This window comes from Diabrotica undecimpunctata, chromosome 4 (genome assembly GCF_040954645.1).
Source record: "Diabrotica undecimpunctata isolate CICGRU chromosome 4, icDiaUnde3, whole genome shotgun sequence".
NCBI lineage: Eukaryota > Metazoa > Arthropoda > Insecta > Coleoptera > Chrysomelidae > Diabrotica > Diabrotica undecimpunctata.
Window position 1 is genome coordinate 103862350 of NC_092806.1, and position 24984 is coordinate 103887333.

The 24984-nt window shown below is 31.5% G+C and overlaps 1 protein-coding gene across 1 annotated transcript; it reads left to right on the plus strand.

The window, feature by feature from the left end:
- Positions 1-1870: 1870 nt before the first annotated feature.
- On the plus strand, positions 1871-24014 carry LOC140439833 (uncharacterized). Its single transcript, XM_072529986.1, has 6 exons — positions 1871-1985; positions 12885-12923; positions 15676-15803; positions 19129-19345; positions 20939-21074; positions 23782-24014. Exons 1-6 carry the CDS (start codon positions 1949-1951, stop codon positions 23936-23938), a joined length of 714 nt encoding a protein of 237 aa, XP_072386087.1. The 5' UTR covers positions 1871-1948; the 3' UTR covers positions 23939-24014.
- Positions 24015-24984: the final 970 nt, after the last annotated feature.

The following is a 24984-nucleotide window of genomic DNA, read 5'->3' on the forward strand; positions in this document are numbered from 1 at the left end:
GAGTCAAATCCTGACAAATCAACAACAGATATAAAAATACTCCGACGAGTATCAAGGAAAAGTCTGTTGGATAGGAAGAGAAGCGAAAACATAAGCAGAGCATGCAATATAGAAGACATAAATGCATGGGTGAAAAAAAGGAAACAGGAGTGGAACAAATACATTATTAGAATGACAGAGAATAGGATAGTACGAAGAGCATGAAATAAGTCACCAAATCGACGAAGAGGTATTAGCAGACCAAGAAAAAGATGGTGCGACAATTTAAACAATTTAGGAGGCTAATATTGAAGAAGAAACAGGCTTTAAAGCCCACATACAAGAAGGAAGAAGAAGAAGAAAAAATAAAGGAAATTCTATCCCTCGGGAAAAATTCCTAAAAGAATTAGCCCAAAGATTGTATATTACACACATAAAGAAAATAATATATAACTTCAATGTACCCTGACAGATTCGAGCTATTGCGTATTCCTTAAACCAATGAGAATTAAAAAAGAAAAAGATGTCATTTCTGTCCAGCCAAAAAAGATAGAAAAACAAACTATGTTTGCACAGAGTGTAAAATGCTTAAGTAAGTATGCAAAAAATGCAAAAAATAACTTCAATTTTTGTTTAAACGATCTATGGTACTTCGTTTTGTAATATTAGTTTTAAATAAAAAATTTGTTTTTCTTTATATAAAAAATGGGTCGTATAGACCCACTTATAGTACTTATGTAATTACTTTTAACTAGCAGTTAAGGGTTAAGTACGTTTCTGCATTATTTGTACATGCTTAAACGTTTATGTGTGAGTGAGCGTTTATGTAGTTTGTTTGTGTGTTGCATGTGTATTGTGTATAATTAAATATGATGTGTCTCGGTGTTCTTATTCGGCTATTGTTGATATATTCGTGTTGTCGACTTCTTCTTTTAGTATTGGCAACGAAGAGCTGCCAGATTCTGCTGATACGTTTGCTACACATTTTTTTTCAATAAGTAGGATGATTGCTGCTTCTTTGAGTAGTTTTTGGTCTATATCTTTTAAAATGATTGATGATCTGTCAAAGCTCCTGTTTTTGATGTATGTTTCATGCTCATTTATCCTGACACTTAGTGGTCCTGCGGTTTTTCCCAAATGGAAATTGTAGCACGAAGATACCACAAAATAGCAGTATTAGGACCTCATCATAGTTTCTTTCTTATTCTTAACTGTTTTTAAGTGTGCTGTATTATTAAGATGGTCCATTTAGGTTTTACAAGTATGAAAGCAATAAGTTCATACCTAGTGCACAATGTAAAGCCTTAAATGTAAATAGATGTAGCATGTTGCCTTTAGTAGACAGTTTGTAATAGTAACTTTTAGACACGGAATTGTCATGTAGGTTTGAGCAAGGTAAAATACGCCTTAACATTGTCTAGTATGATTATGTTGATCCCCTCTCATCAATATGTACAGCTGAATCATCATTAGCAGATCCAGAAAAATTTCTTATTTATTTTTATTTATTTCCTGAGATATAAAAATATAGTTTACATTAATAAGACCTGGAAATACCACAAAAGTGTGAAAAATAAAGTTGATAACGTATTCTTGAATAAGCAGATAGATAATTATATGATTAAAACAAAAAAGTGCATATAAGAAATTATTATATTAGGCACACCTTGTATAGTGCATTATGTATAAAGTTGCTTGTTTTAACACAATTGTCATCTTATAAATAACAAGCTTATATTCTTCAAAATAAATCCAATATTAGCCAATTTATTCTTATTTAGAAGTCTAAGGTTATCATCGTACCACAAATTTATAAAATATAATACTATGAATTATCTACTAAAATTCCCATAATTATTATTTTATCAATAGGTCAAGTATTTAAAAGCATATATAAATACAGCTTGGTTGAAGAGATCAAGTGAACTGAAAGTAGCTGTGATAGTGACGAGTTCCAAACTGCATTACGATGAAGTGGATAGTGTTAACAGTTGTTGTAGTTCTTGGTAAGTATTCCTTCAAGAAAATCAAGAAAAAGTTAAATTAGAGTATAAATAAAAGTTATTTTGTTTTACTTTAAATAATTACCACCAAAAAGTATATTATTATAATAAAATAGTAATAAATTTAGAAAGTTTTCAACTATTAATTTTTAATATAATTTAGTTATTAATTTTAATTAAATTTAAGATAAAAAATAAGTTACACATTGCGTCGTATGAGTAAAGAAAAATATTGCTTCTTATGCAACTAAAATACTTTTTTTGCGCGAGAAACAATTTCTACCTTTGTGCAGATATACAACTAACTTACATTTAGTATAGTTAACATTATATTTAAATATACAGTCATTTTAACATTGCAATCTGCAACGGTTCAAATCAGAGCCCAGTAGCGTTTACAATGATTTAATCTTTTTGAATATTTGCGTATGTAAAGGTTAGCTGGCAGTACTGAGAGTTTTTTCTTTAGTTACCGGACTTTTGACATCGCTTAGAGATAACGAATATAATTATGTTACCACTTTGTTATCTTCAACCTAGGGTCAATATTAAACTATTATTTTTCACTGTGTAATATTATGCACCATATTGCTTAATGACATAGTCCCAACTCTTTTGAATCCATAAGGCTTGTAATTGATTACCGTTATTGTATACAATAAAATAGCATAAAATACAATAATACAATAAACAAGTATTTACCTTATGCACAGTGTACTCTTTATATTTTAGGAATATTTACATATGTAAATTTTTTTTGTCGACTCACCTAAGTATGTCGCAATTTGTTTCTTTATTTTTTGTACCTTTTTCTAAGACCACAAAATATTCTGTGAAGGATACATTTGTAGGTTAGAACCATTTAAACAACTATTCGAAAATAAATTATGATTTTTATCTAGGTAGATTATACCGATTAGTTTGATAACCGAGTAAGACCCAGAGATTATTATTTTGTTGTAACATATATGTTACAATGGGTTTTCTACTTGATAACGGATTCAATTTTCCTCCATGCGCATAGAAAGGCGGCTGAGACTAATATTTTGGTCACTACGGTTGACTCCTCTTGAGTTTACATTATACATATGAATATACCAGTTGATGTTGTTCTAATTGGAATTATAAATAGTACTAGTATCACAGATGAAGATTCTCTATTTTGTTCATATCTGGAGCGTTTTCTTCTCTTTCGAAAACAAACCGTTTTACCAGACGAGTTGTATACGATTATTTTCTCTAACCTTGCCGGTGCTAAAAATCTTTTTTCGTCAGTTTTTGCGTAAAGGGAGTACAGATACAAAAGTTGACAAAAACGAAATGTAATTTTTCATCGGGCCATTTTTTTCTTAGTTTATCAAAATATTGCAATACAACATTAAACTCCGACTTCATAATCTGTACATATTGTACCAATATAAGATAATGATTCTTGACATGGTTTAAACTAGCAAGTATTGGCAACAATTTTATCATCATTCTCTCTTTGCCTATATCCCTATGCGGAGTTGGCTTCCTTGATTACATTTCTTTATAAGTTTTTATCTTGGACCGACATGTCCTGTCTAAGCGTCTCCCTTAGGCCTTTTTTGGTCTTTCTCTCCTACTACTTCCAGGAACCCACAGATCAGTAATTCTTCGTATTGGGTAATCTACTTTGAACATGACCGAACTATCTCAACTTATGCTCCCTCATCTTGGCAACAATTGGTGCCACCCCTGGACTAGCCAAAAATTTATATACCATCCCATAAATTGTAACTGTATCTTATCTTTTTTCTATCGATAAATATATTACATAAGTACTCTTCGAAATAAGGAACATTGCCTCATCTATAGAATGCAGTTTATTTAAAAATTTGTACTTCATAAACTTCTTAACGACCGGATTCAAATTTTCAGTAACAAAAACATCAGGTATAGTCTTCTCCAAAAAGGTCTCATCAATGCCCCCTACATTAAAATTATACAACACTACGCTACCATTTAAACCAACGGCAAAGTTCTTAGGTATGTGGTTTGATCAAAAACTTACTTGGCAAGAACATATAAAACAAACAGTTTTAACATGTCATAAAAGACTGAATCTAATGAAAACATTGGCAAACCGAAATTGGGGATCAGATCAGGAAACTCTGTTGAGAATATATAAAACACTAATTAGATCTAAATTAGATTATGGATCAATTGCATATGCATCTGCTTCAAAAACACTACTTAAAAAACTTGACAGCATACACAACGCTGGTATTAGAATTGCACTCGGAGCCTTCCGGACAACTCCCTCCGAAAGCATACTGAGCGAAGCCGGCGAACCACCTCTAAATTACCGAAGAATGTACTTAGCTCTAGCGCATGCTACATCTATAGCCTCAAATATAAAAAAACCCCTCTACTGTAATACTTTTAGTAACAAATATATTAATTATTACAATAATAAGCCCCGTGCTCCCAAACCTTATTACGAGAGAATCCGATTATATAGCTCCAGACTGAACATTCAATTCCCAACAGTATTTCAAACGAATACCAATAACTATCTACCTTGGACTATTGAACAGCCCAAAGTCATTACAGCGTTAAGCATATATAATAAACATGAAACTAGTCCTATTATTTTTAAAGTTAAACTAAATTCAATCCTAGATCAACAATACAATGAGTGGATTAAAATTTATACAGATGCATCCAAAGGGGAACTTGGCGTTGGAGTAGCAGTGGTAACCCCAAATGACACTTTTCAATTTAAACTTCCTCTAAATTCAAGCATCTATACTGCAGAACTATTTGGTTTGCTCAAAGCCATCAAGCAAGTAAATATTAAGAACATCCCTTGTTGTCTAGTCCTTTCTGACTCTCTCAGCGCAGTCAAAGCTATGCAAAATGTATACCCTAAACACCCCATTGAGAAAATTATCAGGGCCGAATTAATGAAAGCTCAAGAAAATTTCAGAAGAGTCCACTTCCTATGGATACCATCTCATATAGGCATAGAAGGGAATGAAGAAGCAGATACTAGTGCGCGTAACGCTATCACCAGTGACGTATCAGAAACAGAGTGTCGGAGTATCGCAGGCGATCTAAAAGTTTATTTCAAAAATAAGGTGTTAAGTGCGTGGAATCGGGAGTGGAGTGACTCTAGTTCGAAACTCAGAACCATCAAAAGTGATATTTTTTCATGGAAGTGCACAGCCAGAAGTAGAAGATGCCAAACTATTATTACACGTCTACGACTTGGACACTGTAGGTATACTCATGCCTATCTCTTCTCAAATAGTGAACCACCAAAATGCGAAGCATGCAATACAGTAGACAGTATAAAGCACTTCTTGATAGACTGTCCTAAATATGTAAATCAAAGACAGTCTTACAATTTGCCAAATAACCTGAAAGCACTACTCAACAAAAGTTTAGTTCCGGACAATTTATTAGGTTACTTAAAATGTATAAATATGTTACACAAAATTTAACTTAATTAATTGTTACAAATGTTCAATTGTTCACAAATTGTAATTAATTGTTACAATGATTGACTGTTACAAACGTTAATTTAATATTATTACAAATGTTACAGGAGTGTCGCTAATAACCTTTGGGTGGATGCGACTTTGTTTCTTTAAATAAAAAAAAAAAAAACTTCTTAATATTTGAGTTAACAAACAGAGGCCTGACTTTTGTATACTTATCTCCTTGTTGAGGTACAAGTTATCTGTCAGTTCAAAATTTTATATAATAAATTTAAATTTATCTCGTGTATGAGAATCCCGTCCCAACTTAATTGTAAGTATCTCTTTCACGTCAACAAAAAGTTCTCCTGTTCAGATAACCGCTCAATATTAGAGTTCCCAAAAAAGCTTTGACCTCATACACCGGAACTTATTGTTGGTGATTCTTCTGTTTACAGAAGCATACCGATTATTTTCTGATGTTATAAGCTTTACAAGTTGTTCATTAAAGAAATGTGAAAACCAGTTATGGGGACTTTTAGAACCATCTTGTGTTTTGTGAAATTCTTTTACAATGTTACATTGAAATTCTGTCAAAATGTTGTCTTCTACCCAGTGGTAGAATTTCTGGTCTTTAATTTCAATGTTAGTGTTGGTAGTTTTTTAAAAATATTTTAAAAATTTTCAATTTGTCGAGGAATTACTTTAACAATCCATCATGTTATAAAATTAAACAAAACATATAGAGCTTTCCAAGTTCTGGATATTTGGATGCTGCTAGAAATATATAATTATTTTCACAGTTATTGCTCAGTGTTAGTTCCTTCCATAACGATGAAGCCTTATTATTATAAATTATATATTAAATTATAAAAAAGCAGTACAAAAGTGCAAAAATACTGCACGAAACATTTTCTATTAACCCGCCAGCGGACGGGCGAAATAAAGTTACATAAACATTATAGATGAGGTCTTAAATGACAAATTTCGAAGAATAAAAAAATTAAATAAATTTTCTTAAACTATCTATCTGTTGTGTATTTTTATAATAGTAGAGTTAACTGTTTTAATATAGTTCTGAAGCTATTTTCTTGTGGCATTTTAAATTAATTAATATTAGTTTAATACTAATATTAATTAATATATATATATATATATATATATATATATATATATATATTAATACTAATATTAATTAATATATATATATATATATATATATATATATATATATATATATATATATATATATATATATATATATATATATATATATATATATATATATATATATATATATATATACAAGGATTTCTACAGTTTTCACTGTATTCCTTCACTCAACCGTTTTCTCCAATTTTTCCTGTTTAGCCATTCCCCTTCCTGTAGGTTTCTTCTACTCATTTCTTCGTCCACCTCATCTCTGAAAGATCTTCGGGGTCTGCCTCTCTTTCTTCGTCCTATCGGGCTCAACTCTGTTATTCTATTTATCCACCGATTTTGGTCTGCTCTTCTGACATGTCCGTACCATGTTAATCTCTTCTGTTCGGTGTAGTCTATTATGTCGGAGTTCATTCCCATTCTCCTCTTAATCCCCTTGTTATTTATTCTGTCTCTTCTTGTTGCTCTGCAGCTTCTCCTTAGGAATTCCATCTCTGTTTCTCTTATTTTGTTTTTGGTTTTCTTATTTATTGTCCAATTTTCACACCATAAGTGAGGATACTTCTTGTCATGGTATTATATATTTTTTTCTTTGTTTTCATGCTGATGCTCTTATCCCATAGTACTGGGTTCAATTTTCGTATGCAGTCTCTTGTTTGTCCTAGTCTATTTTTTTTTATTATTAGTATTAAATTAGTTAATTAATATAATTACAATATTCAAGATTTTTCGCATTTTTGAATTTTTATCTTATTTTTAGTTTACAACAAAATTAGAAACGATAACTCGAAAGCATCTATTCTATTTATAAGAAACAAAAATAGCGGTGTAATAAATAACACACAACAAATTAAACAAAAAAGTTCATACAGAAAATATCGGTAGTCAATTTCGGTCAGCATATTTCCCACGGCATGCTGTTATGTATCGTGCTAATTTATTCAAATAATATTTGTTGTAAACCTTCTGTCGAGAATAAAAGGAATGCACACACTTGTACTAAACGACTAGACGTAAACAATAAAAGCAATGATACGCAATGAGTCGATGTTTGACCGCCAAGTGAGAAAGACGTGTTTTAACCTTTAACTACTCGCGCATCAAGTTATAACATAAGTACACGCGTGGCGTACTTTATACACCACTAGAGAATACACTTAAAAACAGCGGTTTTGTTTTTTTTTTGAAAAAATACAATTAGTTGTCTGTTATAAACTTTATTTATTAACATATTAATAATATTAAACATTTTGAGTAAGTCATATAGAAAGAAATTGTTATCAACAAATTTTTTGAAACTAAATAGGTATACACAATACTACTATAAGAAATAACAGTCAAAATGATAAATATTTATCACACGTTATCTAAACTGTCATCTTTATTTTGACATTGTGTGCAAGTGACAACAGCAACAGAATGATCCTTGCAGACTGATCTAAGACAAATGCTGCAGGTTATCGTTGTAGTCCTGTTTTTCTGTCTACCACAAGAAAAACACCTTCCTCGTACTTTGGCTGGTGGTTCGTCATTCGGTTGATCGATTTGAGGCTGCTTATATGTATTTAGAAAAAGCCTTATGTTGGATGGCAAAGTATTTATTTCAGCTCGTTCTGAAAGATGTGGTTTCATCAATGATATCGATAAAGATTTTAAAAAATTTCTTCTAAACTTAGTTGGACTGTTGGAGTGAGCAAAATTATACAATATTTGACTATTTATTCCTGCCACATTCAACATCTGAAAAAATATAACTAAAGGCCACCTACGGGTACGTCTTGCTACAGAATACGTAGAGCACATTTTATCTACGGTGTCAACGCCACCTTTGTGAGAGTTATAGTCCATAATAATACTAGGCTTATTAGTGACCTGATCTATAGAAGAATCATAATGCATTGTGGAAAGTAAAATGACCGCTCTGTTCTTTTTTGGTACAAATGACACAAGTGTAGCTTCCTGTTGAAACCCAAAAAGGGATGAACCTTCTATTCGACTTTTGTTGGGTAAAAAATTTTTTGGGATCTCTCTCTTATTTTTTTTTAATGTTCCAACTATTGTAGTCTTCTTTTTTAACAGATCTGTTGCTAACCTGTAACTGGTGTACCAGTTATCACAAGTTAGATTGCGGTATTTTCCGTTCCATTGTTCAACCAATCGTTGGGTAATATCCTCTGGCTTATTGGATTTTTTGTAAGGCCCATCTGGTTGTTGCCCACAGTATAACTCGATACCGCTCACATAAAATGTTTGTGAGTCACACAATACAAACGCTTTTATCCCATATTTCGCTGGCTTATTTGGGATATACTGTAAAAAGCTGCATCTCCCTCGAAAAGGAATAAGCATTTCGTCAATTGTCAAATGTTCACCTAATGTATAGCTATTATAACAATTGTCGGAAAAGCGGTCAATCATAAATCGTACAGGGGCAAGTTTGTCAGTAGCTTTTCTTTGAGGTCTTGTTTCTTTATTGTCGAATCTAAGAGCACATAAGAGAAACAAAAATCGGTTGCAGCTCATGCAAGCTCTGAAAATTTCTGAGCCCGTTCCATCAGTTGTCCACAATTCCAAAAAATGTGTATGACCTTGTTTTTTAAGCCCTGTTAGAAACAAAAGTCCTATCAATGCCATAATTTCAGATTTGGTTGTATTTCTGGCGTCTCTTTCGCGATTGTAATTCGGACGCATCTTTTCTATTTGCATATTGGTACAAACAACAATATTTTCAATAATGTCATCAGTAAATAGTTTAGTGAAAGCACTTGCCTCATTTGTAATATCTTTAGCGTACGCTTTGGGTCCAGGAAGTACTTTTACAATGTTCGTTTTGCTAGTTTTACTAAACTTACTTTTCAAAGAAGACTTATACCATTTTATTCCATCCTTGCCTTCATAGAAGTCTTCTGAACTCAATTCATCTTCATTTTCGCTAGAAGTTTCACTTGATTCTCCATTCGAGTCAGAACTAGGTTCTTCGTTAAAAATAACTTCTTCGTCCGAAGTATCAGGATCTCCCCCAATTACCTCTTCATCTTCTTCTCGAAATAATGCATCAGCGAATGCTTGGAGTTCAGTATCAGTAAGTCGATTGGGATTTCTAACTGGAATCTGATCCCTGGAAAAATAAAATTACTAATAAAATTTTTTATCTACATGAGAAATAGCATTCTTTATAAAGAAAAATTAATTTTGTGCCATATTTATTAAAAATCAATTGAACGATTATACTTACATTACTGCACGCGTGGCGTATTTTGTACACCACCGGGAACAACAAATAATAAACGGCTAATTACGACCTTCTCAGAACGCCGATTTTACTGAAACTAAAACCAGTTGTAAAGCACATTCCAGTGATAGGTTAGATACATAAACAGGGTCGGTCTTTAAATTTTTAAATATATTTGTAGTACAATTATTAAATTTGGCGTACAAAATACGCCAGCGCGTGTAGTTAAAGGTTAAGCACTCATTTATCGTGCTAGTTAAACAGTAATTATTGAAGTAAATGTAATAGTAATTAAGTAAAAAACTAAGTGAAAGTGATTTGTATACTGAATATTGGAATCATGAGTAGATAAAATATACTTTTTTCATCTATTTGGATACATATATTTAAGTAAATCACTGCAATCGGTTGTAAGTATTATCCAATTTCCAAGAACTGGTATCACAGCGAAAGCTGTAAAACAGCAAAAAAAGCAGATGAACTGATCCGCTTAGCATCCTTCAGCCAGGAATCCATTCTTATTAATGAGGTTTCTTCTGGTAACTTCCAGTCAGAAATAAAAAATAAAGTGTTGAGTGCGTGGCGCAATAAGTAGAGTGCATCGCAAGGTAAACTCAAGAAAATCGAACAATTAGTAAAACCGTGGCTCCAACCCACAGCGAACAGACACGACCAAGTGAGAATAGCGCGTTTGCGGCTGGGACACAGTGATTTGACACATAAACGCTTCTTTGCGCCGACTGTGCCGCCAATGTGTGAGAATTGTCAAGGGACAGTAGGGACACTCACCGTGGAGCATATACTAACTCGGTGCAAAACATATGAAGCAGCAAAAGGGAAGCACACTATCCCAAATAATATAAAGGAGGCCTTAAGAAAAAACATGAACACTAAAAAAACACAATAAGCTTTCGTAAAGACTCAGGACTGTATCAATTATTGTAATTTTTTCAAACTTTACCTGTATTATATTTTTTAGGTCGTTAATAACCCATGTGGTTGCAGCATAAAGAAATAAAAAAAATGATACGCTATCACATCTAACAGTTCTTTTGTAATTAAAGAGTTCTATGAAGGTTATTGTATATAATACATGACGTAAAAAGTTATAAAAAAAAATTACATTCGGTCGGGTGAGAACAGTTTCGGGGAACTACAGCTAATTTTTAATGAAGATTATATATATATATATATATATATATATATATATATATATATATATATATAGATATATATATATATATATATATATATATATATATATATATATAATCTTCATTAAAAGTTAGCTGTAGTACATATATATATATATATATATATATATATATATATTATTGTGATTTTTAAAGTCTTGGTGCGCCAAGCAATAATTAGCTAATTAATTTTTTTGATTAATTAAAATTATTTAAATGATATGATTATGACTCTATCACAATTTTTAATTCTTTTATCTCAGGGTTAAATTCGTGCTTCAATATCTATGCTATTGCATGTGAAAGGTAAGGTCCAGAAAATACCGGAATAATAAAAAACACATATGATCTAACACTATATATTGAAATAAAATAATGAAATAATTCACACTCAAAAGTTTTCAATAAACAAATCTCATATAAGGACTCTCAAAATTTTGTTCTACGTACGTGAACAATCAAAATTTATGGTACAAACAATATTAATTGAAAACTCAAAATCCCAAACTATTCTAACTCTCCTAATCAAAATATTTATATCCTTTCTAAATTACGAGTAAAAATTGTGTTATCTATAAAAGAAAAAAAAACTGCAGAAAACAAAAATATCTCTCTCTGATGATGAGTGGTCCAAATCCTTGTTCCTTGTAGACTGTATTATCTCCTCTCAACCGCTCCCTATGTAATCAGCAATCTTACACAGATTGTTGCAAGTATATCGTCCTTAATGATCTCCTTCAAAAGCACAAATCATTCAAATTATGATAGCCTTTCTCCTCTCGATAAACTGAATCTCTCGTTGGCCCGAGTGAAAATTGACTCTTGGAATATCTTCTCTTTACGATAAACTGAATCTCTCGTTGGCCTGAACAGTGACTCTTGGAATATAAGTAGAGAAATATGACTTACAATATTTTGCTGCTTTAGCTTCTGTCAGATACACTAACTCCACAAAAACTCACTAACATTCAACACTACTGCTTGCTACATTTCAGGAACAGCCAAAGAACAATCACTGTTCCTCTTACAGATTTGGAAAACCAACTCACTATATCTTTTCTCTCTCCTCAATCTCGCTAAACTTTTTCCTACAGACTTATCCTACCTTTTTCAATCTCCGCCAATCACAACTCGTCACAATTCCCCCATTTTTTCATTTCGATAACAAACAAATTTTTACCTATACTTATAAATTTCCTAAAACTTATTTACAAATAATATTTTTCTATAATTCTTAAAAACTAACAAAAACCACTTTCTATAATCCCTTCTATTGTCTTTAATCACTGCATTAATGTATTTTGAAAAACCCCGTTCATTATCTGTGGCTTTCACTTAAACTTATGCGGGTCACTCAAGTATAACAAAGAAATAATTTATGCAAAGCTTACACTATGTTTAGTACAGGAAATCCAAGGATTTAATAACTTTCCTTCTCCGAAATGTTTGTTGGATATTATCCTACTTATCTGAATTATTTTAATGTTTTTTTTTGAACTTTGAAATATTTTTAAACAAACCAATATTTTTCTTGATTTTACATATCATAACAATATATATATAGCGCATAAAGGTATACAAAGAAAATACACGTTCGATCGGGTGAGGCATGTGAGACCCATTGGTGAAAATTTTTTTATGATTAGAAGAGGGTTTCAATGTTATTAATAAAAAAACTACTAAGTTTTGTTGTACTTTCATATGAATGAGGCCCACCACTACTAGTGAAAATACTATTTCAAATTGAAAATACTATTTCAAAATGAAATAGTATTTTTACTTTTTTTTCATTTTTTCTTGATTAATAACGTCAATTTAAGTAAGATGTTTATTTATGCAATTTTCCGGTAAGCTTATATATTTATTTTAGGTTTGGCCAATGCAGAGGAAGTTTCCGAAAAGAGAGCAGGTAATAAATGTTTTTTACACAATATAAATATTATAGTCAACGAAAATATATCTTATTATGTGTCCGTATAATAAAAAGGAGAGAATATACTTCTGAACAAAAAATTTAATAAACGGCCTTTATAATTAGGATACATTTTTTTCAATGGTTGTATTGTATAATTTTATGTCATACTAGTGTATTATTGTGTTTTTATTGCTTAGTTACCAACTACGTAATAGTATACTTTATGTCCAGCACGCATATGTTCTACACGGTTTTCTGTCATCCAGTGCTGTAATTTTTCATATTTCTTGTCGTAGGCATCTCTTGACTTATGTGGTAGTAACTTTTGCGTTGCTTTTTCTGCTTTTTTTTAAATTTGGTTAGGGATCTCAAAAATATCTTGCATTTTGACGGTTTAGTTTGACACGTTTGACAGCATTTCCGTAGCGTAGCAACATAACATAACATATTTATTTGTAGGTGCAATACCGAACTAGTATGACGTATAAGTTTGTATGCACCGCGGGTATAATAGATGTATATGCCCTCGGGCGCTTTACAAACCCTCGGGCCAGAGGCCCTCTGGTTTGTAACATCGTCGCCCTCTGGGCATAAACATCTATTTAATACCCTTGGTACATAAACAACTAAAATATCGATATTATGGATTGGCTTTAATATGTACTTTTAAACAAATTAGACACATTCTACGATATCTTATAATGGTTTGAGTAAGTTGGAACTATAAGAAAAACTTTTTATTTCTAATCGTGTTTCTACTGCAGATAAAAATTACTTATTATGGAAAGCAACTAGGAAATTTAAAATCCACAACTTCACAATTCCAGTCTATCTAGTCGAAATGGTCATAAAAATGATGGCTCCAATGAAAGTAGCTTAAGAACGTAATACTAACATTAACCCCAAAAACTACTGGAATTACTGAAATTTCAGCTGGCTGGCTAAGAAAACTACCATAAAAGGCAATCATTATGCTAATAATATTGAAAGCATGTTTAGGTTAAAAACATGTTTTAAAATGTTTTTATAACATGTTTTTACAACATCTGAATTGTAAAACAATTCAGATGTTGAGAAAATTAGAAAAATGAGCGGAACAAACAGATTGAAATAGATTTATCTTGATATTGCCATCCCGATATAAGCTATTTGTCTAACTGTTAATAAAAATAATTAAACCTTTAGTCAACAAACCTGATTTTCAATTCGGATTTACAAACAGTCATTCAATAGTACAACAAGTACATAGAATAACAACTGTTATTAAAAAAACTTAAAGAAAAAGAGTAATATGATGAAAAAGACAGAAAAGATTTGATTTTACGTTCAAAGCGTCTATGTATCTATTGATAATTATTTCGACTTAAAAAGTCTCATCAGAATAGTTATTCATAGCCGTTCTTAACGTGAAAAATAATCTTCTCTGTCTTATTAGAAGCAACAATAACATGACTTCATTATGGACGCAATAGCGACATCTGATAGAAAAATCGCTAAGATAGTTTCGAAATAAATTCAGATTTCTGCTTTAATCTGGAGCCTTCTAAAAATTGCAAGACATGGCCAGACGATGATAAAGATATTAAAAAGAGACATGGGGAATCTAAAATTTGCATTCCACGACATGTCTATTCATCTAGGCAGAAATCATAACGAATTTGTTTCTCGTACTCATACAGAGTAGATCCGAATAAAATGAAAAAGACAGAAAAGATTTGATTTCACGTTCAAAGCGTCTATGTATCTATTGATATTGAGCAAGTTATTGCTCTAATCGAAAATGTACTTAGTCAGCGAGCTGTTTCTAGACAATTGGATATGACAAGCGCATCGGTTCGAAGAGTGTGCCAACGTTATAAGGAGGCTGGATCCTTTCATAGGCAACCTGGAACCTGGTGAATAGTCCAAAACTTACTCCAGCTCATCGGCAAACACGCCTGCGTTTTGAACAGGATCATCGGAATTGGACGTTGGAACAATGGGGATCTGTTCTGTTCTCAGATGAGACCAAAATATGCCTCTATGGTAGCGACCGAAGAAGAAAAGTGTACCGGAGACCAGGAGAGAGATTTGCAGAATGCTGCTTTGAAGAGCGGAGTGCTTATGGGGGTGGTTCCTGCATGATCTGGGGTGCAATTTCTATAGGAGCACGAACCGATCTTGAGTTCATTCGTAGGGACGACTGTGTTCACGGAAGAAGAGGTTTAACTGCTGCCAGATATATCGGGGAGATTTTAGCAATTCATGTGGTACCTTACGTCGACTACGTTGGAGACGAATTTATCTTTATGCAGGACAATGCAAGGGCACACACCGCAAGAATCGTGCAAGATTACATTGCAGAAGTCGGTTTTCAGGTTATAGACTGGCCAGCAAATAGTCGTGACCTAAATCCGATCGAACATTTATGGGATGAGCTAAAGCGAAGAATTTGAGCTAGACTTCATACCCCAGACTCGATCCCAGAGCTTATTCTTGCAGCAGAAGAAGAGTGGCTTAACATCCCACAAGCAACAATAGCAAACTTGATTAGATCTATGCCTAATCGTATAAGAGATGTTATTAGGGCAAGAGGAGGTCATACCCATTATTAAAAAATTAAGTGTTAAGTTTTAAATTGTCAATAACCCTATTTATGTTAATAATAAAAAAACTTAATTTGCTTAATGAATTCATTTCACTATGTTAAACATAGGAAGCCGAAATATGTTTTCATAAATTTATACATTAACAAATATGTCCTTAGTTCTTAGAAGAACCACCAGACAAGCCCTAGGATCCATGGGAGGTTCATTTTTAGCACAAACTGAGAGGAATATTATCAATAATTGTAAGAAAAATGGACTATCCCTTTCAGGTGCCGACGATCTACAGGTAAAATTTCAAATATTAATTGGGAAGTTTCAACAACACTTTATTATTGAAAATTGATTTTTTTAATATGGTCATAATAGACAATGGAATTATATGTGCTCATAAATAAACTTTGGTTGAGTTAAGAATTTAAATATTTGCTTATGTATTTAAAAATATATTTTAGTTTTACAAAAATTTATTAAATGTAGAACAACCAATTTAAAATTCGTTTAAAAAATGAGAAAAATGTGTGGCACTGCTAGAATTTTCAGAAAATCTCTAGCTCTACCAGCACACTGGATCAGTGATTTTTCCCTTATTACTTGTTAAAATTATCAAATTTGAGATTTTAGTTTTACGAGATTTTATGTCATCAAATCGTCACAAGAGTTGTTTCTTTTGTTATTTTTATTTCGGTTCTAATAATTTCTTTAGGTACTCTTGTTTTACTTATTCTTTAAATAGTTATTACGTAACATCAACTCTTAATACTTTCAATATATCTTCTGGTTAAAAATTATCATTTTCTTTTTCAGCGACAAATTTATGTTAATTACTTTTTCTACCAGATAACCAGTCTTTGATTATCTACTTGTGGGATAATCTAATCTTCATAAATACGTCGGTTGTTCTTATTATCACCGTTTAGGGTAGGTTTTTTAGTTATACCTCTTTAGATTTATTGAAATTTTTCAACAGTCCTGTCTTCGCATTCTCTTTCCATAACTTTGTATCTATGTTGGGTCTGTGATATTTTTTATAATAACTGCATAATATTATAAGTATCTGCTGGTTACATTTTTAACATTCACCCATTTATTTTTATTAAATGCAGATTGCTTTTCGATTTTATAGCACTCCTGCTACATAAGCCTAATTTATTCCTAAGTTTACTGTTTTGCAGTCTCTATGGAATTAATGAAGAAAGTACCTAAATTTTTCTCCTTTACGCCGCTTTTTGCTTTAGCGAGCAATACAAAATCGTCTTTATATGCTAATAACTAATAATATTTAATACTTGACTTGCTTTCTATGGCTAATATTCTTTTTTTATTACCCACACAAAGACCAGATTTGACAAGAATGTTGAGAGTGGATTACCTGGTTTATTCACTTCTTCCTTGTAACTCTTCTTATGTGTTTACATATTATTGTACATTTATCTCTCTTTAAGTTTATCATTTTAAGCTTTCAGTCCAAATTCTGTTGATAACTAATTCATTTGATACGCTATATATTGGGGCAGTCAGATAAGTAGTTACCCTACAAAAGAAATACGAAAATTTTCGAAAAGTGACGATTTATTTTTCAACATAGTCTAATTCTAGCTCGATACATTGACTTGAAACAGCAATGCTCCAACTTCTTTAACTTGTCTGAAAAATACGAAAATAGTCACCGTACTCAGCATTCAATTGCTCTTTTAAGCGCAAAGAGCGCTCAATAAGCGCTCTTTTATTTGGCTGTGCGATATCCCTTGCAATAACAAGACCGATATCGCCGACCGTTGAATCACCGACCGATCTTGCTCTTCTTACATTCTTCTAAAATCCGCGGACACCTCCGCTTTTACACGCGGTCGAAACAAAACTACGAGACCGATTCGGCTAAAATTTTGACCTTAGCCGTCTATCTACAATCTAGTTAAAGCATCATACCTAGTTGGCCTCAGCTCAAATTTACTGCAGTTACAATATCAATTTATTAAATTATTTTTAATATTACGAAGCTTAGTTAATAAATTAGTAAAACCCAAACAAATCACTTAGTTTGTAGTTTTGATCGCCAGGCCAATTGTTGGAGAGTTATGAACTGCTAACAAATAAGCCTAGGATCAGGATTTTGTTTTTTACTCCAGTCGTCATAGACAAAAATGATACTGAACCTCAAAAAATCATACGAACAAGATGAATTATGCTGAAAATGTCAATTTTGGGACGCGAAAAAAGATGCAAAAAGGTTTACTACTTTTACCGGTGGGCTTTCTCCTAAAATCCCCCTCGTAGATGGGGGAAAACGGAAATAAATCGATTTACCAAGAATCTGTACGCCATAGAAAAAAATATTTCAAATAAAAAATGTAGCTAAAATATTTTGAATAAAAATGTTTATTACCGTGTTTTGTGTACAATGAACCGTTCTCTCAGAAACAACGCTTAGTGCGATCGGCAATTTTTAACGTCAGTTACTGGCGTGAAATTAATGTTCAGTAAAATGTGTATTAGCTCGACTTTAAAAATTCCATATCTTTTGATCCAAGTGTCCTATCGATAAAAATCAAGATGTCCATTACAGATAAATAGTGCAGCTTATATACACAATTTTTGTGTTTGGTTTCAAATTAACTGAGTTTATATAGTCGTTAAATAAATATACGTGGAGCGATCTGTGCCAATTTTTATGATTCTTATGAGATCAATACAATTTACCCCTTTTATTAATCCGCCTCTGTGGATTTTCGTTAACTAGAGCCTAGTCTTTAAAAATTATAGCATAAAATTTTAAATTTTGAGTTTTATCAACAAATGTGAGGCATTTGAAGTATACATAAAAAACGCTGAATTTAACTTTCACATTACAAACGATCTAAAACATTTAAAAATGTTCTTTTTTAATTATGCTAGTACATTTTTTATTAATTTACCCATTCTCTGCTACGAGCTACACTTAAAACCATCTTCTTAAAGGTATTTCCCGTAACGTGCGATTGTTTGTAATGTAAAAGTTTAAATTCTGCGTTTTTTTCGTCATATTTGCGTCATATTTCAAATGCCTCATATTTGTTGCCACAACTTAAAATTTATACATTTTTTATTTAAAACATTTTTCTCTAAGTCATACGGGTTCCTGGTAACTCGATTTTTTTAGTTTTTACCCCTCTACGATGGGGAATTTAGGAGGAAGCAAGGGGGTAAAATTGGTAATCTTTTTTACTTACAACTTTTTAGTAGTCCGAAAATTGATATTCTCAGTAAAATTTAACTTGTTCGTAATGATTTTCAGGGGTCAAATCTTTGAGGACTGAGCTATTTGTAAACGTTTACGTTAGTTTAATGGTTTCTCATCAATAGGATCAATAATGGGGTGAGGTACCCCTATCAATATTTAACAAAAATTCGTATTTTACATAAAACTAAAATCTTAAATGATTTAAGTATATTTTGCCTAACTTTTCATGTCAATATTATTTGACTGTAAAAATAAGCTATTCCTTACCATTTGTACAGAATCCATTACTAAAATATATTATTAACGAATGGTATGTAAAATTAGAGTAGATATACATGTATTTAATTAATATATAGCTTACTCTTTCTTTTGTTTTAAATTAATTTTGCTTTAGGCTACTTATAGTAAAATGAAGACTTGTATGTCCAGCACCAAAATTTTTGAAACTCCCAAGAATGAATTTATTAGCAAAATGGTTGATTGCAGTCGGAACGCAATTAGAGAAACTAAAGATTGTTTGTCTAATGACCAAAAATATTTCCCAGAATTCGTTTTGGATCTTGCAAAATCGATGGTTAATTATATGTACGATGACAAAGATCTATTTAAAGGTAAGTGGAGTAAACATAAGCACACAATATCTTAATTCGCGATGGGAGTTGTCTTACAAACGTATAGACTTCTGAATCAAGAGGGTTTAAGTTTAAATATAGTTAAAGACAAAAATTCATTATAAATAAAACAAAAAGTTGTGTTAATATATATTTATATAATTGATGGATTCGACCGTAACTTGATGGAAATTCATTTTATGTAACAATAAAACACTGAAAACGTTGTTTTCAAAATGTCCACAAAAATTATTTTAAACTTTTATCACTACAGCTGTTTCGGCTAATTGCCTTTCTCAAGTGATCTATTTTTGGCATGCGTTTACACTTTATAGTTTCTAATGAAATAGGTTAAGGAGGGGAAAACTGTTTTTCTCAAGTTGGTCATTCAGAATTATATCTGTGTTATTTAATTTGTTGATTTCCATAGATTCTAACAAAGATAGCTTAAGGCCTTTATTTTCAATGCGAAGAATTTTAAATTCGTCATTAAAAGAATGATTATGAGTTAGAAGGTGAAGTGCGTATGTAGAATCTGTTTTTCTATTATTGAAAGCCCTTTTATGTTGAAATAGTAGAACATAAATACCTCAATATCATAAATCCACAGCCTCCTAAATTATACTCTTTCATTAAACTACACAAACCGGACCACACAATAAGACCTGTAGTTTTTTTTTATAAAGCTCCGTCCTATAAACTTTTAAAAAAACTGTAAGAGAATATTTTAGAACACACTAACTTTTCACCTAAATTTACCATAGTTTGATAGCTGGCGACTGATATCGAATTCTGAACTTTCTGTGCTTATTATAGGTAAAAAACTAACAATATATGGAATAGTTAAAAAAGTGTAATGATAACTTTTATGTTGGAGAACTATCACCACTAAGTGTTAGGATAAATTGGCATGAATGTTAAAAAAAAGTGTTTTTAAAAAAAAGGGAGTTTGATGGAAACATGCAGCAACAGCTAAAAAAGAAACATATAGTAAAAAGAGGAAAATAAGGAAGTAGGCGTAATCCTCAATTAAGCAAATTAGGTTGCGAACACATCAAGGCAGCAAGATCAGGCTAGTAATAGGTACTAAAAGAACAAGTTGTTGGTAGGAATACACCAACTTTTACAAGTTAATATCAGGTCAGAATAACATAGTCTATAATCAACAATAGAGTAATCTAAACCTCTTAATCAGAGGATTAAATTTTTCAACTCTAATATTGTAGACATTTATTATAAATTAAAACAAAATAAAAAATGAATGTAATTTTCTTTATTTATTCACGATTAATTGTGGTTTACTTCCATTCAACAAAAATATCTATAAAAGTATATTTTACAGAAATTTATTACCTACTGGTAAAATGTCTGATTTTCATAACTGTGATTTAAATGTAAATAATCTACTCTAATTAAATATTTTTAGATGGGTCCGTAAACTATGTTTATATAAATATATGTACTTTAATATTATATGGATATGGTTATATTCATCTGCTAATATAGATCACCAGATAGTTTCAAACTAAATCACTTTATAATAATGAAAACAGTGAAGTGCTTATTAATGTTAAATATTCTTTTCCATTTTAGATTTGGAAATTGTTGGTTGCATAAATAACTTGGGTAGATATACAGTACAAATTGAGTATATTAAATGCTTAACCACTGTGTCTCAAAAAACCGGAGACGATGAAAATATTCCTACCTCCCGACAAGAATTCTGCAGGTAAATACATTGCACCTACTGTTCCTACTATTAATTTACAGATAACTAGGTAATATACTTAAGTAATACTATTCGTCATCCTTACTAAATCATTTTTTTTATTTACAAATTACAGCCGCATCCACCATAATGGTTACAGAATTACAAAATAGTTTATAAAATATCAATAATATTTGTTGAAAAATTAGTGCCTAATAAATTACTTAAACTGTTAAAGGTATATCAAATGCGACACGAAAATTGGCAAAACTAGGGCATTCAATTAATAAATGGTTAATGGTAACTTGTACATTACATGTTTTACAAATAGGTGGATCACTTTTAGACAATAAAAGTCTCGTGTCTCCAATTCGTAATCTCGTTATCACCAATTGATCTCTTCTGTTCCTCGTTGAGAGTTCCCAAGCTCTAACGTCATTTTTAATTTGCTTCAGTGATGTTGGAGAAGATTGCCATTCGTTTTTCCACTTTCCACATAACTCGATTCTTTGTATGTAGAATCTGTTTTCCTATTATTGAAAGCCCATTAACGTTCTGCTATACTTTTTTTAAAGTTTCTACCAGTTTGATCGATGTAAGTTTTTGAGCAATGCGGCGACTGCCGCGGTAGTCATACTGTCACAGTCATTAGTATTAAGTTGTCATTTAATTTCTTTTTGTCGTCTAGTCGTAATGACATTTTTAAAAGACCTCTTCTTTGTTTCTAAATGAAGAAGTGATAAGTCGTTTAGTAACCCTCGTATGTTAGAGGTAAAGTTAACAGCTTCATAAGTGGATCTGTGATGCCACATGTAATTTCTAGGACAGTAATAAAATATGTTTCGGTAAGAATTAGTGCCGATGGATTATTTTTGTAAATACCTTGAACTGCGTTTAGTAAACTAAGTGTTTCGGTAAGAATTAGTGCCGATGGATTATTTTTGTAAATACCTTGAACTGCGTTTAGTAAACTAAGTGTCAGTTTATGTTCCCCTGTTAATATTATTTTCTTTTTTTTTCTTTTGGAGTTCATAGGGAAAATTAGTTTTTTTCAAACAAGGTGGTAGGCATTTGGTTATTCATTGGATCCGGTGTAGCCACCGAAGGAAGTTGAAAAGGAGTGCTCTTTTTTGCCTTTGTATTGGAGGGCAAACTAATTTACAAAATTTACATTTTGTAAATTAGTTTGATTACGATTGCTTTCTGATGGAGATATATATATATATATATATATATATATATATATATATTATATATATATATATATATATATATATATATATATATATATATATATATATATATATATATGGGGAGAGATAAGGACATATAAGGAGATAGCGAGCGGAAAAAGTTCACTTTGGCCAGCTTGTTTATACAAAAATCATTCTTAGTTATCAGTAGACACAAATGTTCTATATGGGGTGTTATCGTAAGTTATTAAGCGAGAGGTTGGAATTAAAAAGTTTTCAATATCAGGAATAACGTATGAGACTCTTCAGAAGTTAGTTATGTGTGCATTATCATCAGTAAGTTAACCATATTTTACGAATCAACAGGAGAAGCTATTTGTAATTCGATATCTTTAAGTGCCTTTTCGATTATGAGGTGCGGTATTGTGGGAGATACCTTTGATACGAGAATACGTTAGCAGGGGTAATAAGTAATTAATGCAACAGACGTCCCAGTAGGACTTTGTAGATACAGTCAGATATTAGTTTTTTTCAAACAAGGTGGAGGTATTTGGTTATTTATTGGATCCGGTGTAGCCACCGAAGAAAGTTGAAAAGGAGTGCTCTTTTTTGCCTTTATATTGGAAGGGATGATGACTGCATAAGTTCAGTTTTGTTTTAACTAGTTGGAATTTTGGAGTAGAATTTCGTCTACTACTACAACGGAGGTTAAATGAATACAAATACGATTATTTGAATTTGAAATTCGAGAAGCAATGGTGCTATTTTACTTGGTAACAATGTCACCTACAGCTTTTATATACTTAAAAAGAACATTTTAAGAAATGGCATGTAAAATAATAACTTGAGTTTTATGAGGAAATGAAGGAGGTGGATATTTAGTTAAAGTTGCACCGACATAAGACTTTTTGTTCATTGTTATGTTTGTTTATAAAGTTATTTCAGTGTTATTTGAGTGTTATTTGAGATCATGCGGTCCTGGATATCAAAACCACTACACGTAAATTTAATTAATGCAACAGACGTACCAGTAGGACTGTAGATAAAGTGATCGAAAAATAACAGTTACCTGGTATAATGGTACGCCACTGGATAATCAAATTGTTTAATTTCTATAGTATACGATTCACAGTTTAAACCAAAACTAGTAAAACTATGTTGACTCGTTCTCTTTCTAATTAGGAATAATTTTGTTTTACTTAAATTCATTTTTAAACCGATTTTCTTAGTTTTGTGTTTAACCGTTTTTAACATGCAGAGTGGTTCCTCTTCTTCTTTAACTTATGAGTATTATGTCATCGGCAAATCTTAGATAAATTAAAAATCTGCTATCGATTTTAATTCAACGTTATATCCAATTTAACTTCTGAATACATGATATAGTACAAGAGTAAATAATTTACAACTATCCATAAAAGGTCTAGTTCTTGAACTAGTTATAATGGAAAACAAGTAATAGACGCGTTAACCAAAACAAAGTAAACGCGTTTAACAAAAAACGACGTCATGATTAATTTTTTTTTTACTTTTTTTAGAAAATTCATACCAGCCACTGAATGTTTCCCAGACACACTTAAACAGCACTGTTCAAGTACTACTAAGATCAACAAGTTCTTCGACGACTACAGCAATGCTATCGCATCTCCATGTCAAGGATCAACTATAGCTGTTAAAGAATCTAACTATCTTTAAATCCGGTCGAAAGTTCTGTAAAGATCATTGTAAGAAAAATAATTAAAATTAATAAAACTAGTTTTTTATTTTGTTACTGTCACGATTTTTATTCACTTATTTTTTAAAAATTTTAAATTTTCAATTTAAAAAGTTTAAAAATACGTCTATCACGACAAAAAATATCACGTCTATCAAGAATAAACAAAAAAATTGGAGACCTCAGCACAGTGCATCTATTGTCTTTGCGATTCAACAGCAAAGACTTATTCTTGATATTTTGTCTAATTGCTACAGGAACAAAAAATCAGAGGGAGTTGTGAAAACATGCGTCTTCGGCGAATACCTAGGAAAGAGAGTGAACCGAAAGCGTCTTTCTGGTATGAACACTTCATACCGGAAAGTCATTTTTGTTTGTTATTTTAAAACGGTCTGTAGGTCTCAAGGAGCTATGTTAACATGTAGGTACGAATTATCAGGGTTGGATTAAAGTAATGATTTTTACTATTGAGTTTTGAAGCTAAAAGATTTGATATAGCAAAAATGTGACATTTTTTTCGCATGTGAAATATTGAACAATCGTCTAATCAGGCGATTGCAAACTCTATATTAGGATTTATCAGGTCATCTTTATTTGATAGGCGTAGGAAAGTTACTCATGCATAGTGCAGATCAAGTGTAGTAGTTCTAAATGTAAAGTTCATGGTGCTGGTGTTCATGGTATTTTGTTCAGTCATCTTTATATCGAACGTTATCTCGATACAATTTTTAATGAGAAATTGGATTCCTAGTATAGAATCGTCTGTTAATTCAGACATTATTATAAGTCAAAGATCAATTTTATAGTCGATATTTCTGATCTAGTTCCTTTGAAGAACCATTTGCTAGTTTGGTTCTTCCGGTATAGTTTTTCAGAGTACTTGTATGCCTAAGCCATTCTGTTTTCAGTATAATCTCAACAGTTTCTATGTCAATAAGCGATTTCTAAGTTTTTTGCCTGATTTTTAATGATGCAAAAAGACGACAGTCATTGTTCACTGGTTGTGTAATTGCGAGAACGTATGGTG